Source organism: Nannobrachium achirus, assembly GCF_963921795.1.
Source record: "Nannobrachium achirus genome assembly, chromosome: 9".
Lineage (NCBI taxonomy): Eukaryota > Metazoa > Chordata > Actinopteri > Myctophiformes > Myctophidae > Nannobrachium > Nannobrachium achirus.
The window spans coordinates 10,301,332-10,318,831 of NC_137818.1; the positions used below are offsets into that span (position 1 = coordinate 10,301,332).

The 17,500-nt window shown below is 44.6% G+C and overlaps 1 protein-coding gene across 1 annotated transcript in view; it reads right to left on the minus strand.

The window, feature by feature from the left end:
- The window catches only part of LOC308291914 (membrane-associated guanylate kinase, WW and PDZ domain-containing protein 1-like), a gene marked incomplete at its 3' end in the record, with an annotated part of 183,682 nt that overhangs the window by 119,258 nt on the left and 46,924 nt on the right, over nucleotides 1-17,500 (minus strand). Inside the window, exon 3 of the mRNA XM_080734060.1 lies at nucleotides 4,397-4,513. Within this exon, the coding sequence (XP_080590186.1) occupies nucleotides 4,397-4,513 (117 nt within the window). The remainder of the gene's footprint in view (nucleotides 1-4,396; nucleotides 4,514-17,500) is intronic.

The following is a 17,500-nucleotide window of genomic DNA, read 5'->3' on the forward strand; positions in this document are numbered from 1 at the left end:
GGGTGAGGGGGTTGACAGGGGGGAGGCACGGAGGGGTGTTTGGAGAGTTCACATGAAGCGAGTGTCCTCTTCTTCCCAAAATCACACGCATAACCCGTGGTTTCAGGAGGCCCCGACCCCCCAAATAATCATATTTTGACTGGGGACCCCCCCACACCCTGATGAGCACTAAGAGTTGAGGCATTACATTTTGTACTAGAAAAGAAAATTCCTACACAATTTTAAGTGTGCCTGCAGCTCGCTAAGTGTGTGCATTAGCATTTTTAATATTAACATTTGTAGCATTAGTATTTTAGCATTAGCATTAACAATTTTCAACATTAGCATTATCATTTTAATGTTAGCATTAGCATTTTTAACATTAGCATTAACATTAGCTGAAGTAGCGGTTAGCATTAGCGGTTAGGTCTGTGGGACCACCCACCGAATTTGAGACCAGTGACATGTTGGGAACTGGAGTTATGGTTGTTTAAAGCCCAGCCAATAGGAAGACAGAGGGGGCGTGGCTTAGCAATTACAGCTTGTTTCTATTGGCCGTCTAAGTACACACACCAAGTTTCGAGATGATACCATGCTGCAAACTGCAGTTATAGCTGTTTAAACTCAGCCAATAGGAAGACAGAGGGGGCGGGGTTTATCATTACAGCTCGTCCTTATTGGCCATCTAAGTACTCATGCCATGTGTCGAGACGGTACCATGATGTGAACTGGATTTATGGATGTTTAAAGCTCAGCCAATAGGAAGAGAGGGGCAGGGCTTCAGCAGTTATAGCTTATTCCTATTGGCTGTCTAAGAGCACACAAGATTCAAGATTCAAGATGTTTATTGTCACAAGGAATGTACAAGTACATGCACTGTGAAAAACTTGTGTTGGGGGGTGCTCCATAAAACACATAATTAAAATCGGTACATAAATAACAATAATAAATGTATCTAAAGTTAAGAACAGTTAACAGCGAGGTTTCGAGAAGGTACCATGGTGCAAACTGGTGTTATAGCTGTTTAAAGCATAGCCAATAGGAAGATAAGAGTGGGGCTTAAGAGGGGGCGGGGCTTACATAATAAGTCCCTATTGGCAGTTTAAGTCCAGACACTAGACACCAAGTTTCAAGACGGTACCATGCTGTGAACTGGAGTTATGGCTGTTTAAAGCCCAACTAATAGGAACACAGAGAGGGCGGGGCTTAATCAATTACAGCTCGTCCCTATTGGCCGTAAAAAGTCCAAAGTCGCGTGAGTGTTTTAAACTCTATGGTTTTAAAGTTTAAATCACTTTGCTAGGCAAAAGTATGCCAGAGTAATGTGGCGCCATAGTTTCTGTTTTTTTTTTGTTTTTTTTTGAGTCCCCCATTCAAAGTCAATGGGTTTTGGGCGAATTACGTCACCATGGTAACGCAGATCGGATAGAAATGTAATAGTAACCTATTCCCGGCCGAGCCGCACGTTTTGATGTATATATACTGTATTGCGGGGGTGGCGTAAATTGTGCGGCAGTTATTATGTGACTAACTTAAGTATGTCAGATTACAATAAGTGTTTCGCCATTGCATGGCAGGCACACAATAACACGGTTCTATTGTGAAAATAGCAGATCTACATGCTCACAATGCCTCGCAACGCAGCTATTTTCACAATTTCTGCCTCTAATATTTGACAATTTGTATACACTTAAACTTTATGTTGGCTTGTTTACTGTTGAGAGAGAAAACAATGTTGCACGTTAAGTTAATCATCTGGGGACCCCCCCCCCAAAATACCCCTCTCCACACTCCACCGGTTGAGAACCACTGCACAAAACAACCAACTCTTTTAGTTGTGTGGTGGTTTGAAGGAGGGAGCTCCTTCTCGGCACCTGTTCCCAGTCTGACATGGTGGGAGGGGGTCAGCACATGTGCTGGGGGGAGAGGGGAGAGGGGGGGGGTCACAGAGACAAAGGAGAGGCCTGAGAAAGAAGCGTGGCTTTTATTTTCCCCCTGCCCTTGTGTTGTCATTATCTGCCTCGTGACCGAACGCCACGGAGAAGAGAACAAAACTAATATTTGCATTTTAGGACTGACAAACAAATTGTGTTGCAGTGTGGGTCAGAGAGAGAGAGAGGGGGGGAGAGAGAGGGAGAGAGAGAGAGAGAGAGAGAGAGAGAGAGAGAGAGAGAGAGAGAGAGAGAGCGAGCATCATTTTACCCATCTATATAACATGTCCAAACTAATGGACGTGCAGAGATTGTTAGAGAGGCAGGGGCTGACATGTCTAAAAGGGCCTTATGGTGGAAATATCAGACCTCCAAGCTCACAACGTGTCGCAGTGAGCTTGGAGGTGGGCTATTTTTGGTACTCAACTAAGCATAATCAAGTGAATACTGGAGATGTGGCGTAACGGCATGGATTTCTACACAGAGAGAGGAATTCTTTCAACATAAGATGCTGCATGTGGAGTTTGCATGTTCTATCCCGTGTCTCCTATTGTTGATACCCTCACAAAAACATGCAGTAATCCTGGTCTCAATAATGCCTCCCCCTGGCCAGCCGGGGCGCCTGATGGAGGGGAAAGGAACTGGTTGGAATAACGTGTTCCTTCCACGCGCTACGTCCATCCCGGGGAAATCCCCCCTGTCAGGTGAAAAGAAACAACTTGGACTACTCATGCATTGAAGGAAGCAGGAGGTCAGTCCGTTGTATCCCCAGGCGCGGCAGAGGGAGAGCAGAGCCCAGGATTACATAGGCAATTGGCACTGGGTGAAAATGGGTTGCAAAATCGTGGGATAAAAATTAAAAAAAAAAGAAAAAAAAAAGATGCTGCATCCAAATTCAGGAGAGTTTGGACATGGTAATTCTCTTGAATGCTGCCTTCAGGTATGGCATGGAAACTTGTAAAGAGGGCGTTTGCATCTCTCTCACCATAGTATAAACTACATTCATGGTCTGGAGAGAGGGTACTTTTTACAGATGGATAAAAGGGCAGGGGCTCGAGCCCCCTTTGATGTCTATGTGTGCACGTGCCTGTCCGTTTGGGTCCATCCAGACTCCTGGCCCGAACGTGTAACAATGAAAGGGTCAGATGACATCGTCCTGGCGTAAGAGACACATCTACTTATATCACATATTTATTGAGTTTACAACATTGGCCAACACATAAGACACGTGTAAGAAAATGACCTCACAACATAACTGCATGAGCATTAAATGCATAATATGTATTCACTCTGGCAAAATCTTGATATTCCGTTGTGTCGAGGTCCCGTTAGTTAGGGTTAGGTTTAGGGTTAGGTTTAGGGTTTCGGCTTGGGTTGGCATTCACCAGCGCCGGCAGGTTAGCGTTCACCAGCGTCGGCAGGTTAGCATTCACCAGCGTCGGCAGGTTAGCATTCACCAGAGTCGGCAGGTTAGCCTCGGACTAGTCTGGGACCTCGAAACAACGGGACCTCGGAATAGCGTGACGTTCACTCTGAGGGAAATCACTTTAACCTCAGCATCTGATTTCAGGGGGACGCGGATCGTTCACAAAAATAGACTAGAAATAGACTATTTTGGGCACAGACATTGGGTGTGGATTGAAAAAGAACGCACCAAGTGCCAGCGCAAATCAGGTCTGTTTCACTAGAGGCTTCCCGTATTTAAACTGAGGGGACATTTGGTGAATTCCAAATATATTCTCAAAGTATTGGGACGGTGCATGGATTTACGTCACGCACACTTTGAGAAACCCAACGTGTTGTTAATAATAGTAACCAGGCAGGAATCTGTTTCCAATATTTTCAGACAATCATAATCCTACAGATGAAGGCTCATTGAGCAGGACTTAACTGTCACATGCTGAGACACAAACACACGCGTCACGCACGCACGCATGCACGTCGCACGAACGCACACACACACACACACACACACACACACACACACACACACACACACACACACACACACACACACACACACACACACACACACACACACACACACACACACACACACACACACACACACACACAGAGAAAATAGTAAGTACAAGAGAGGATGAGAAAAACCAAGTGAGTGAAAATATTAATCTAGCCTACAAACCCTGTTCCATGTTGGAGAGATGCCATGCATGGCTGACACGGCTGACGCAACGCCTCGCACCGCAAGGCGTTGTGTGCTTGTAGATCTGCTGTTTTCACTACTTTTGTGTGACGGCCTTGCATGATGAAGCAGGGCTTTACTTTTTTTACACATTTGGAGTTACGAGGTTTCCACCCGACAACGACGATATACTAGTGTTGTTGCTGCTCTTATACCACCATTATTACTGGGGTTGGTGGGGGCCAGACAGTAGCCCCCCACGGGCCGCAAATGGCCCGCGGGCCGCCTATTGGGGAACCCTGCCATGGAGACTTGAGTTCAATACTATTGTACTACTCACAAGGCACGGCGTGGCGGTACAGGTTGGCTCTGATGGTCTGCTGCAGCTGGTGGTCCGGAGACGACTTCTGGAACCTCAGGCTGAGGAAGTGCTTCAGGTCCTTGTTCAGCCGATGACCTGCAGGGGGCAACACAATCACAAGCACGGTCACGTAAAGGTCATGTTTACTAAAACAGTGGTTCTCAAACTTTTCAGGCCGCGACCCCTAAAATAATCATATTTTAACTGGGAACCCACCCACCCTGACAAGCACTAAGAGTTGAGGCATTGCATTTTGTATAACACAGTTCTATTGTGAAAATAGCAGATCTACAAGCTCACAACGCCTCGCAGCGTGATACGTTGTGAGCATGTAGATCTGCTATTTTCACAATTTCTGTCTCTAATAGTTGACAATTTGGCCAATGTTTAATTTGTCATTGCTCCATCTCTCTCAGATAAGGGGTCCTTGGCCTGAAAGGCGTTGAAGAACCCTGGTTTATGCACCCAACACAAGACGCACGCACGCACGCACGCACGCACGCACGCACGCACACACACACAGTGGGAATGAATAAACTATGGAAGCAGGAAGCCTGTGGTGTTTTTTTGTCACTGTTGCGGGCCACTGTCACCAGAAGTGACCTTTAAACGGTTTGAAATGTTCCTTGGGTTTTTAAAAATAGCCCGAGAAAAGAAGCTGGAGACAGACACAGAGGAGAGGATGTCTTCAGGCTCCCAGCTCGTCTAAAAGACACACACACGGCCTGGGATGATTCAATTCAACCTAATATAATAGAGAGAACAAGCCATTCCTATAAATATAACATTTACTTTATTGTTGGCTGTAAACCTCATAATGTCCTTTCATTCATTCATTCATTCATTCATTCATTCATTCATTCATTCATTCATTCATTCATACTTTTATCCATTCATTCATTTTCTGATGTATGCATGTATTTTAATAGATATTGGTATTGGTCAAATGTCACATCGCGCTACAAGTTTGTAGATCTGCAATCTTTGAAAAATCATGAAATGTTGTGCAAATCTTTGAATACATCTTTTTTAAAGCAAACATCTGTAACTCAAATATCTGTTTGTTTGTTTGTTTTGCTTGAAAAACGGCCACCACAAAACAGTGAAAAGTGATGACCCATCACTCAACAATGTTTTTCGTGCAAAACAAATAATTGCCAACTTTGGTTGGCTCCCACAAAGTTTTCCCAAGACAATATGGCCAAAATCTTTCCATACAGCATATTCTAACTGTGTGCCAAATTTTATGCTTATATCTTGACGTGCACGATTCCATCAAAATACTGCCCAAAACGCTCCCACTATAGGGGGGGGGGACGACGACGACACACACACAACACAAAATCTTTGTGCCTGACAAAACAATGACACAACTGAAGTTTCATCGCCATGTTTAAATCATTTTTTAAAATGATAAATCAAAAATCAAAAACAAACTGGTTTTGGACATACAAGGTTTCCATCCTCGACAACAACGATTTGTGCGGTCAGTAGACGTTCAAGACAACAACCGAAAAAAAGGCCCAAATATAGAAACACAACAAAAGATGGGAAGGTGAGGTGGAGGGTAACTGATTAACCCGCTCCACCGATTGGCTGGAACCCGCCCATGTGAACCTCTCGACCAATGAGAGTGCGTGTAGTGCGTGGGTGTGGCCCTGGCGTGTGTTTGAAGCGAGGAGTGCCCAGCCAGTCTCAGTCACAATGGGGCCAGATGGTCAAAGCCCTGCTCTCACGCCAGGGTCCCATTTAAGACCATTTAATGATCCACCACATATATCATCCCACGTCTGGGGAGAGTGCCAGCGTGTGTGTGTGTGTGTGTGTGTGTGTGTGTGTGTGTGTGTGTGTGTGTGTGTGTGTGTGTGTGTGTGTGTGTGTGTGTGTGACACGTTGTGAGCTTGTAGATCGGCTATTTGAGAACAGCTGAAGCAGTGGTTTAAAGTATATTTTCTCAAGTGCTGTACATAAGTACACTTTTGAGATATTTGTTCTCTACTTGAGTATTTCCAATATCCAATATACTAGTCCATTACATCTCGGATCCAAATATTGTACTTTTACTCATACAACTCAAATGTTTCAAATACAATAGACCGTATGTCAAATCCTGCCCCATTCTGCCCTGTTACTATGGTGGTACAAATGACCCTAGGCAGTGAATGGGGGGAGAGGGTATTTTCATTGCCTCATTATTGCAATTTAAAGTACCAAAGGAAAAACAGCTAGGTGATATTAATAAAAAGGGAAGACAAAGGTACAGTAGTTACATTGCAAAACAGGGGGTTTCCCCCGAAAATATATGTTTTAATTTGTTTAATCCCAGTGGGACAGAATCACCATTGCAGATTATTTTATAGTGGAAGTGGATGGGGGAAAAAGATTTTTCATAGCCTCATTACAGCTATATAAAGTACCGAAAAAAACACATCTACGTGATATTAATAAAAAAGGGAAGAAAAAAGTACAGTAGTTACATAGCAAAACAGTAGTTTTCCCCCGAAAATATATGTTTTAATTAGTTTAATCCTCTGGATCAGACAGAGGAGATAAATAGAAAGAGAAAGCGCAGTGCATTTTGGGTAGGAAAATGACAGCCAGCCTATAGTTCTACTCACATAATAGGCTGGCTTTCGTAATTCTGCCCATTTAAAATATATGTACCCAATCAAAACTCTTAGTTACATTGATAAGGTCCATGTGAACTAGTTTGTTGAAGCTTATTCATTATAATGATCGAAATCGCTATCAGCTCGCGGCGCCGTACTGCACGCTCGCCGTGCCGCGCAGTGCGGACCGTTGTTGAAAGCCTGAAGCAACATTCTCTCACTGCAACTCCAACTCCACCCCCGATAGCAAAAAGTGAATGATTTTTTCTGTTTGGCCAGTCAGGGAGTCTCAGGGACCAATCAGAAGGCTGACAAACGGTGTATTATTTGAAACCTTTAGTTACTAGTTACTTTGCAGATATACGTTTGTAAATTATATTATAATATTATCATGCAAATACTTTTGTACTTTTACTCATGTACATTTTGAATTCCGGACTTTTACATTGCAAGGCTGCAGCCACACCAAGTAGGTTAATGCGTGTTTTGTTTATTGATGACCATAAATCTACAAACTACTGACTACAGTTTTCAAATAAACTGTAGCGGAGTAAAAAAAAAGATGCAATGTTTGCATCTTTTTGAGATGTGGAGTAGAAGTATAAAGTATTGAAAACTGGAATACCTCCAGTAAAGTAAAACAGAAAAAAAAGAAAACTCAAAAAATTGTACTTGAGTAAATGTGCCAGACGCGTTGTGAGCTTGTAGATCTGCCAATTTCAGCATAACACAGACGTACAAAGGGCCATGAAATAAGTGCGTGCACGCACGTATGCGCGCACGCATGCTGTGTGATTCTGTGCAAGCAAAGCAGTCAGGTAATCCGTTACCATAGCAACCAGCCTGTGCCGATGACTGAGAGAAGCAGGGACACAACTGCATGACCGCATGCATGCTCACAGACACACACACACACACACACGCACACACGCATGCACGCACGCACGCACACACGCACGCACGCACGCAACTGCATGACCGCATGCATGCTCACAGACACACACACACACACGCACGCACACACACACACAACTTTGCACGCATCACACTCCTCAAATATAAACAGATGTATTTGTATAGTGGCGCATAGCTTGATAGACAGACAGATACAGACAGACAGATAGTTAGATTTGAGTAAAAAGTAATTGCTTTAAAAGAAATCTAATTATATATGACATTTGCACATAAAAGTGGTCAACATGATTGTGATAATATGATAATTTTTATTTCAAAGTAACTAGTAGGCTAAGTAAGTAAAAATATTGGAAATTGGAAATACTCAAGTAAAGTACAAATACCACAACATTTTACTAGAGTAAAATACTTAAGTACTTAGTTACTTTACACCACTGCTAGTCGACAACGGTGGCTGGCTGTGTTTACAGAGAGAGAGAGAGAGAGAGAGAGAGAGAGAGAGAGAGAGAGAGAGAGAGAGAGAGAGAGACCACCGCTATGCATGGGAGGAGGATGAAAGACCACCCTGGTGGTGGAGAGCAAACAGAGGGCGATCGAGGGGAGGGCGGGGCTCAGCTTGTCATGTGACATCAACGAGGAAGTCGTCAAATATGCAATATTTGCCAGGATTAAAGAGCGGGGAGGGGGATTTACACCTCCCCACTGTGCACCGTGTGTGTGTGTGTGTGTGTGTGTGTGTGTGTGTGTGTGTGTGTGTGTGTGTGTGTGTGTGTGTGTGTGTGTGTGTGTGTGTGTGTGTGTGTGTGTGTGTGTATTGCTATATTTGTGAGGACCAAATTGTCCCACAAGTACTGTATAGTATAACTTGAGAGATAGATACAGTGAGGATCATTTTCCTGGTGCTCCTAATAAGAGAAATGGTCTTTTTAAACAGATTCTTCTGGGATTTATCTTTTTAAGGTTTTAAGGTTAAGGTTAGGGGTCAGGATGAGACAATTATTAGGCTGTGGTCAGACAGTCAGGCTGCAAACGTTGTAACCCCCATCCACTCCCATGTTAAGGGAATAACCCGGAAGTTATTGCTCTCAGGTAGAGCAGGTTGTATTGTGTATTGGCTCAGCCCGCCACCTCAAGTCAGTCGTGTTCCTGTTTCCAAAGAGTATAGACCAGTGTTTCTCAACCTTTTTTCTGCATGGGCACACTTTTCATGTCCCAAGAATCCATGGGCACACCAACATAATACGGGGGTGTAAATATCGTAACTGTCGGGAAGAAACCATGTATCTCCAAGTTTCAAATTTGTATGTTTCTTCGCAAAGTAAAGCCCTGCTTCATCATACAAGGCTGTCGCACAACAGTAGTGAAAACAGCAGATCTACAAGCACACAACACCTCACACCGCGAGGCGTTGTGTGCTTGTAGATCGCTGTTTTTCACTAGTTTTTCACTAGTTTTTCACTAGTTTAAATCATTTTTAAAATGATAAATACAATACTGGCTTTCAAGCAGTTTCAAGGGTCACACTTGACCCTTCTCAGGGGCACACCAAAAATCCCCAGGCACAGTGGTTGAGAAACACTGGTATAGTCGTCTGAGTGAGTGAGAGTCCTCCTGTTTGTGCCCGGGAACCACGGACCGACCACCAGAGACTTTGTTGTTACAGTAACAGTGAGTTCTGGAGAAAGCCTGCCTGTAATGCTGTATTATTATTGCCGACCTGCGAAGCTGTTATTGTGCCTGTGATGAGTACTGTAAACATGCCGTTCTGCCAAGTTAACGTCCTGACTGGTATAATCCTTGTTGTGGCATTATTGCACCCACTCGCCTCGATGCGTTGAAGTCCTGTTGGCACCTTCCAGACGACAGTTTGAGTGACGTCATCAAGTTCTGACATCATTTAACAACATCACAATGTCACCATCACAGCCATGTCCTTTAAAGTGAAACATCGACTAAAATAAATGTCTTTTGGCAACTTCTAACAACGACCGACGATCCAGCTGCTTGTAGTAACTTCTTGTCAGAACTTCTTCACTGACGGAATAACAGAACCTCGCCTGTCCCCGGACCTTGATTCCCTATCGTCGGCTTCCCTGGTTGGCCAATTCTCATCGGCTTTGTAGATTCGTAAAAGAAACTCAACTCCCACTGAGCGAGACTTAAACCATACGGTGTGAGAAATGTCCTGCTGGACACTGCTTCGGACCCTGCGTCCGAGTGAAGGAACGAAGAGAGTGCATCACGCTAAAGCTGCCGTTGCTGTTGGGCGCAAGATATACTGTTTTGATGCTGCCAGAGGTCAGATTGACGTCCACGTTTTCAACACAATGTCTCTGCGCTGGAGGACGCTGCCCTCGGCGACACCCCAACGAGTTAAACACATGGACTCCGGCCACACGGCCGCGCTGATAGACGATGCAGTCTACATCTGGGGGGTAGAGTATCCTGGGTATCCTTGCTGCACAGTGCTTTATGCATTTGACGTCGGCACCCGCCGATGGTCGAAACCCAGGGTGTCTGGAACTGATCCAGATGGAAGGAGCCACCACTCAGCCTGTGTCTTGGGGAAGTTAATGTATGTCTATGGAGGATACAAACAATTTGGACCCTTCTACAAGGACATCCACAAGTTGGACACCTCCACAATGGTCTGGTCTTCAATTGAAGCCAGAGGCATTCGACCAACTGTTCAATCAGATCACACTGCCACCATCATCGGGACAAAGATGTTTATAATTGGGGAGCCATGGTACCAGGGTCATGGTTTCTACACAAACGTCATCGGAGTGTTTGACACAGAGACCAACTGCTGGCTGAACACGCCTTCTGCACAGCCTATCCCAGAATCTGCACACTGTGGTTATTCAACCTTTACCTACAATGGAGAGCTGTACATATTTGGCGGTCACATCGGTTACAGTGGTGTGGCCTCAAATTATCTGTGGAAATTCAATCCAGAGACCTTCTCCTGGAGGAGGGTCCAGCCTAAGGGGAAAGGTCCATCTCAGAAGTCCAGGGTCTGTTGCTGTGTGGTGGGAGATCGTATCATCCTCTTTGGAGGACTCGACACGTCCAATGACATGTACGTCTTGGACTTTAGTCCTAGTCTGAAGTCATTGTGCAAGGCAGCAGTTATTCAGTACGGTCTGGAGCAGTCTGAACTCCCGCACAACATCAGGTGGGAACTGGGGGGCGGCTGTAGCTCAGGAGGTAAAGCAGGTTGGCCAATGATCCATGGGTCGGCGGTTTAAATCCCGGCTCCTCCTGTCTACATATCGAAGTGTCCTTGGGCAAGACACTGAACCCCTAGTTGCACCTGATGAGCTGGTTGGTGCCTTGCATGGTTTCCACCGCCACCGGTGTATGAATGTGTGTGAATGGGTGAATGTAATGCACATTGTAAAGCGCCTTGCTATATAAATGCACCATTTACCATTTAACTGGCAGCCGTGACTGCCAACAGAAAATAAACTGTTCACAAAAACAAAAAGTTCTTCATTTGCAACGTGCAATTAAGGAGAAAAAAAGGATATTGAGGCTAAGAGAACACTCAGATACCTAAAGACCTACGTGTGAAGCTGCGAACAAACATTTGGAGGCACAGTCTAAAAAGGCATACATACTGTATCAATGTGAGGAGGCACACACACACACACACACACACACACACACACACACACACACACACACACACAGCAACATGCAATTAAGAGCAAAAGTAAAGTGTTGAGGTTTACCTGTAACAAAACAATGGCAGCTCTGTTCTAGATAAGACAAGACAACAGCTGTCTTTGTTAGAGCTCCCTGCTCATGACAAGAGGGGTTCACTGCTAATATATCATTGCTGTCAGGCAGAAACCTCTTATGTCCATATTTAAACTTCTTGTGTTTTTATTTATTTATTTATTTTCTTACTACTACCGTGGGTACCTTCAGGATGCTCAGTGACATCATAGAAGGTGGGTGTGTTTCCCTGTTGTCCCCATCCCTGTTTTTTCCAAAGAAGGTCTCAGCAAGAACAGTCACCAACGTCATTTTAGGCTCCATGGCCATCCGCCATGACACTTTGGGTGGCGGAAGTGCCACCCAAAATAACATTAGCGTCTATGAGCACTTTGTCACTTCCGCCACCCAAAAGTGTCATGGCGGCGTCCTATGGTGTGCCAACTTCCTTGGTTTTTTCTACAGGCAGGTGAATGTCCTAGATAAAGTACTATGTTCTATCCGTCTGTCTTTCAATGTTATATGAGATACTCAAAGTGTGGTTCCTGTGGAAATAAGCCTCGGCTTTCTAGGATCTCCTTTTAGTTGACCTTGTACCAGTGATTTGTACTGTCATGAAACTGTACTTTCTTCTATTGCAAACTTCTAATAAATTCTTCAATCAATCAATCAATGGTCCATGTTTTATTCTTTTTAATATTTTTGTTAGGAATATTTTTAAACAATACCCCATTATATATATTTTTTGTGAAATGTCTTGTTGAAATATTAGATAAGAGTACCTCAAATTGTCATGTATTGTTGTACTTTGATATATTTTGATGAGAAGTATTTTTTATGTAATATATTATATTGGGTAAAATATAGCCGGCATTAATGATGGTTTGACAAAAGTAAGCGTTAGTATTCTATAAGTGTTTAAATGTTTCCTCATTTTAGCTGGGGAGCCCCTGGAACGCCATCAAGGACCCCTGGGGGTCCCCAGACCCGCACTTTGACTACCAGTGTTCCAAATCACACCAGTGGTGGAAGCAGTGTTTTCAAGGTTTATTTGATTAAAGACAAATCTGCAGTGTGAGTGTGCGCGCATGTGTGTGTGCGTGTGTGTGTGTGTGTGTGTGTGTGTGTGTGTGTGTGTGTGTGTGTGTGTGTGTGTGTGTGTGTGTGTGTGTGCGTGCGTGCGTGTGTTGTGTGTGCACTCTGTGTCTCTGAGCGTTCAATACCAACTCTGCTCCACACAGCTCCGTTGCCACGGCAACTCGGGGCCCAACCAGCGAATGAGATCAGCTCATTGTGGTGACCAGCTGCAAGCTGCAATGCTGCCACCCAGTGGCACATGGGATTATTGCAGGACACTACATACATGCAGTGGTGTAAAGCAGTGGTTCTCAGGTATTTGTACTTTACTTGAGTAATTCCTGTTTTCAGTTTTCAGTAAAACATTGTCAGGCGTGAATACAATTTGTTTTACTAATACTTATAGCATAAATATTCCCAGGCATAAAATACATAAATATAAAATATGTAAAATAATTTCCCAATTCATTTTAATTGTGGGCTCGCTGAAAGCGAGAACACTATGTTATCTTCATTATTTATCTATCAAGTTCTCCTAAAACATTGCGTAATCTATCAGTCAAGTTCTCCTCAAAAATTACTAATCTATCAGTCAAGTGCTCCTCAAAAATTACTAATCTATCAGTCAAGTTCTCCTCAAAAATAAATCTATCAGTCAAGTTCTCCTCAAAAATTACTAATCTATCAGTCCTAGGAAGGTCCTCGATGCACGTTCCACTGGGGAGACCCCGTGGCAGACCTAAGACCAGATGGAAGGATTATATCTCCAGACTGGCCTGGGAACGCCTCGGTATACTCCCAGAGGGAGTGGAGGAAGTTGCGCAGGATAAGGAAATCTGGAAGTCTCAGTTGGAACTGTTACCCCCGCGACCCGATTCCGGATAAGCGGTTGAAGATGGATGGATGGATGGATGGATGGAAGTTCTCCTCAAAAATGACATAATCTATCAGTCAAGTTAGCCTAAAAAATGACATAATCTATCAGTCAAGTTATCCTCAAAATGACATAATCTATCAGTCAAGTTCTCCTCGACAGTAAAATGGCAAGGCCCTTAGCCAATGAGGTGCAGCCAAAGGGTAGATCTTTGTGCCTATGCATGGTGTTACATACGAGCCCACACTGTTTCGTAGGAACAGTATTTCTAGTTCAAATATATGAATGTTATGAATTAGGACGTTTGGTTATGTCACCATTATCTGCGATTTTTTTAATTTTCTTCCCCCAGTGGCCCCTCCCCAGTGGCCCCTGAGGGGGGGGGGGGGGGGGGGGTGTCCAGGGGGTCCCCCGAAAAATGTGTAAAAAAGGTTAAAGTTAATGTCCTACTATCTGTCACATACATTGCTGTATGCGAGATTTGTTCTCCGCATTTGACACATCTCTTGCCACAGCCACACACACGTGCATGCATACACACACACACGCACACGCGCACGCGCACGCGCACACGCACACACACACACACACACACACACACACACACACACACACACACACACATTTTAAGTCTTTATTTGAGTCCACATTTTATAAAATACATAACAAGGTCTCAAATCTTTCAGTTGCCAGATGAAGTATACTTCATATTAAGATCATGCATCACAATTTTCAATCAAGCAGGATATTAGCATGCAATTACCAAAGAAAGAAAAAGAAAACATCACTTTTATGGGTACAAACAACACCTCCTCCTCCAAATGCAGCGACTGCCTATAATGGAGGAGACTGAGCAGTACTTAGCCAGCTGCTTTGCTCTGCACTTGGTCAGCCCCATAATCCTAAGGCCCCTGACCACTAGCCTATGGACATGGCCTAGGCTGCCAAATATAAAGACAACAAGCTGACAGTTGTAACCCATCTGAGTAATGGCTTGTACTAGTGGCTGATACTTCAGCTGTTTAGTGAGGAAGGCTTCCTCCAGGCTAAAATCAAAAGTACAGCCTACTTCCAGTAGGACAACTTCCCTGCGTTCCTCATCAATTTTGATTATATCAGGTGTATTAGCAGAAATATTTACAAAAGCATGGGGGTTACTATTTTCAAACATGTGTGGTTTCACTGGGATGAACACAGCAGGAGGAGAGATGGAACAAACTGATTTCATTATTATGTTGACAATTCTGTCATGTCTGGCTGTGTAAAGTCCTTTATAAAAGTGACAACCATTGAGGATGTGAGACATAGACTCTATCATGTGCTGCTGTCCATGATGTAGGCAGAAAGAGTCATGTTTATTGGGATACCAGATGGAGAGGTTGAGTTTGGTGGGCAGTACTTGGAGACGTGCTTTCACCGTGAAGATGAGGATTTCCTCATCAATAGCTGAGTTTTTGAGGAGTGAGTGGGACACTGAGTGGTCGGCTGATTGAAGGCAGGCAACCTTCCCCTGCAGCCGAAGTCCCGTCCAGCGCTGTCTCCGCTTTTGTTCCCGTTGCGCAAGGAGATGCGCACGCAAGCTTAATATAGGCAGAGCGCACAGCGTGCCGTCGTCCCGGCACACTGTTGCGCACACAGAGACTGCCTGGTCAGTAATTACAGCCTCCGTGGCGCGCACTGGCTCCGCGTCGTCTCGTCTCCAGTGAATGGAGACGTCGCTCCAGTTGCATAAGTCATTTAAGTCCGGCCAGTCAGAATTTACGCCAAATCCAGCTGCGTTGGTGTCCAGCTTTCCACTTTGTGTCTTTTTGAAACCGAGGAAGCTGGAGGGCAGGTCTCTCGCCCGTGGCACTTTGCGCCGCTCCATGTCAAGGAGGAGAGAGGCTCTGGCAAGCTCTCTAACTGTCCGGTCGTCACTGTTAAGCATGTTGAGTAGGTGGGAGAGACGTGTGGAAATATATGTCCATTCAATATCGGGAACCCCTAGCCCTCCCTCGCACGCACGCGCACACACACACACGCACGCGCGCACACACACACACACACACACACACACACACACACACACACACACACACACACACACACACACACACACACACACACACACACACACACACACACACACACACACACACACACACACAGTGTGTGAGATGCCTCCAGCAGGTGGTGCTAAAGTGCATCATGATGGAGGTGGCTCTGTGGCGGCCAGCTGCACACAGCCTTCACTCATACTGCACAAACACACACAGTCATGTTAGATTGCCAAATAATCATATTCGAACTGGGGACCCCTCCAACCTGACGAGCACTAAAAGTTGAGGCATTACATTTTTTATAACATGGTTCTATAGTGAAAATAGCAGATCTACATGCTCACAACGCCTCACAATTTCTGACTCTAATATTTGACAATTTCTGGGGGTCCCAGCAAATATTAAAGTTAAAAATGTTCAAGAACTTCTTCTGTCACTCAGCACCTGAAGAGATGTGTGTGTGGAATGGATGGACGTCTGGTATAGACTGCTGATCGTTGATGAAAAGGAAGTAGCAGGCAGGCAGGAAGGAAGGATGTATCCTGCGCTACAAAGAGCCATTACTCAGTAGTTTTTTTTATTGTATTTTATTTTTACGGCTCACAGCCTTGACTGTAGCACTGGTGACGTCACCCCCATGCAGGTCACAGGAGGAATGTCAGTCACACACACACACACACACACACACACACACACACACACACACACACACACACACACACACACACACACACACACACACACACACACACACACACACACACACACACACACACACCTCCAGGATGTCACCGCCGTGAAATAAAACACAACGGCAGCATTTAAACAGTGTTGTTTTTGACAGCAAATTTTGATTTAGTTTTAGTCATAGTCTTTTGAATAAAATGTCATTTAGTTTTAGTCATAATTTAGTCACCCGAAAAGTTTTAGTTTTAGTCGACTAAATATCATAAGATTTTAGGCGACTAAATCTACCTGTTGATTTAGTCAACTGAAATGTATTTTGGCAGGCCTTGATGGCATCGTAATGACTGAATTTACACTTGGTTGCGCGCGACGCGTTGTGCGCTTGTAGATCTGCTATTTTCAGCACGCAACACCTGAGAGCAACCAAACATAAAATGACTCTCTTCTCCACTAGTCCCTCCCTAACGTTTTAGTTTAGTTTTTATTTTGTTGACCAAATTGTCAACATAATTATGTTGTCTTAGTTTTAGTCATCACAACGTCACTCACTCTCTCTCGCCCTCCCCCACGTCCCATGGCCCAGGGCTATAGGGTTTCTCAAAGTGGGTTCCCCGGGTTCTATGTTCACCACTTGCCTTAGGATTTAGCGTAAGCAGGGAACATAGAACCCGGGGAACACAGTCTCCCGTCTCCGCTTGTTGATTCGGGCACTCGCTGACATGAATAAATATGCACATTTAAACCTTTAGTCATGCTACAAAATGTATCGCTGCGATTTCTTATTAAACGAAAAATGGAAGATGCTTATTTTGCACAAAAGAAGCACAAAAGCTGTGTCCTGGGCAGAATGTGCCGCGCTGGCATTTGTGAAGTAGGCTAGGCTGTCGCTCCTCTGCACCGTAACCTTTTGAGGAGCCAAATGAGGACATTCACATAACGGACTCATTTAATGGAAGTCCCTTTGGGGGCTGCTGTCTGTTACCCATCTCCACGCACGCACGCACACACACGCACGCACGCACACGCACGCACGCACACGCACGCACGCACGCACGCACGCACGCACGCACGCTTACCAGTGGTGGGAAAAGTACTCACATTCTTTACCTAAGTAAAAGTATCTATACTGTATTATAGAAATACTCTGTTACAAGTAAAA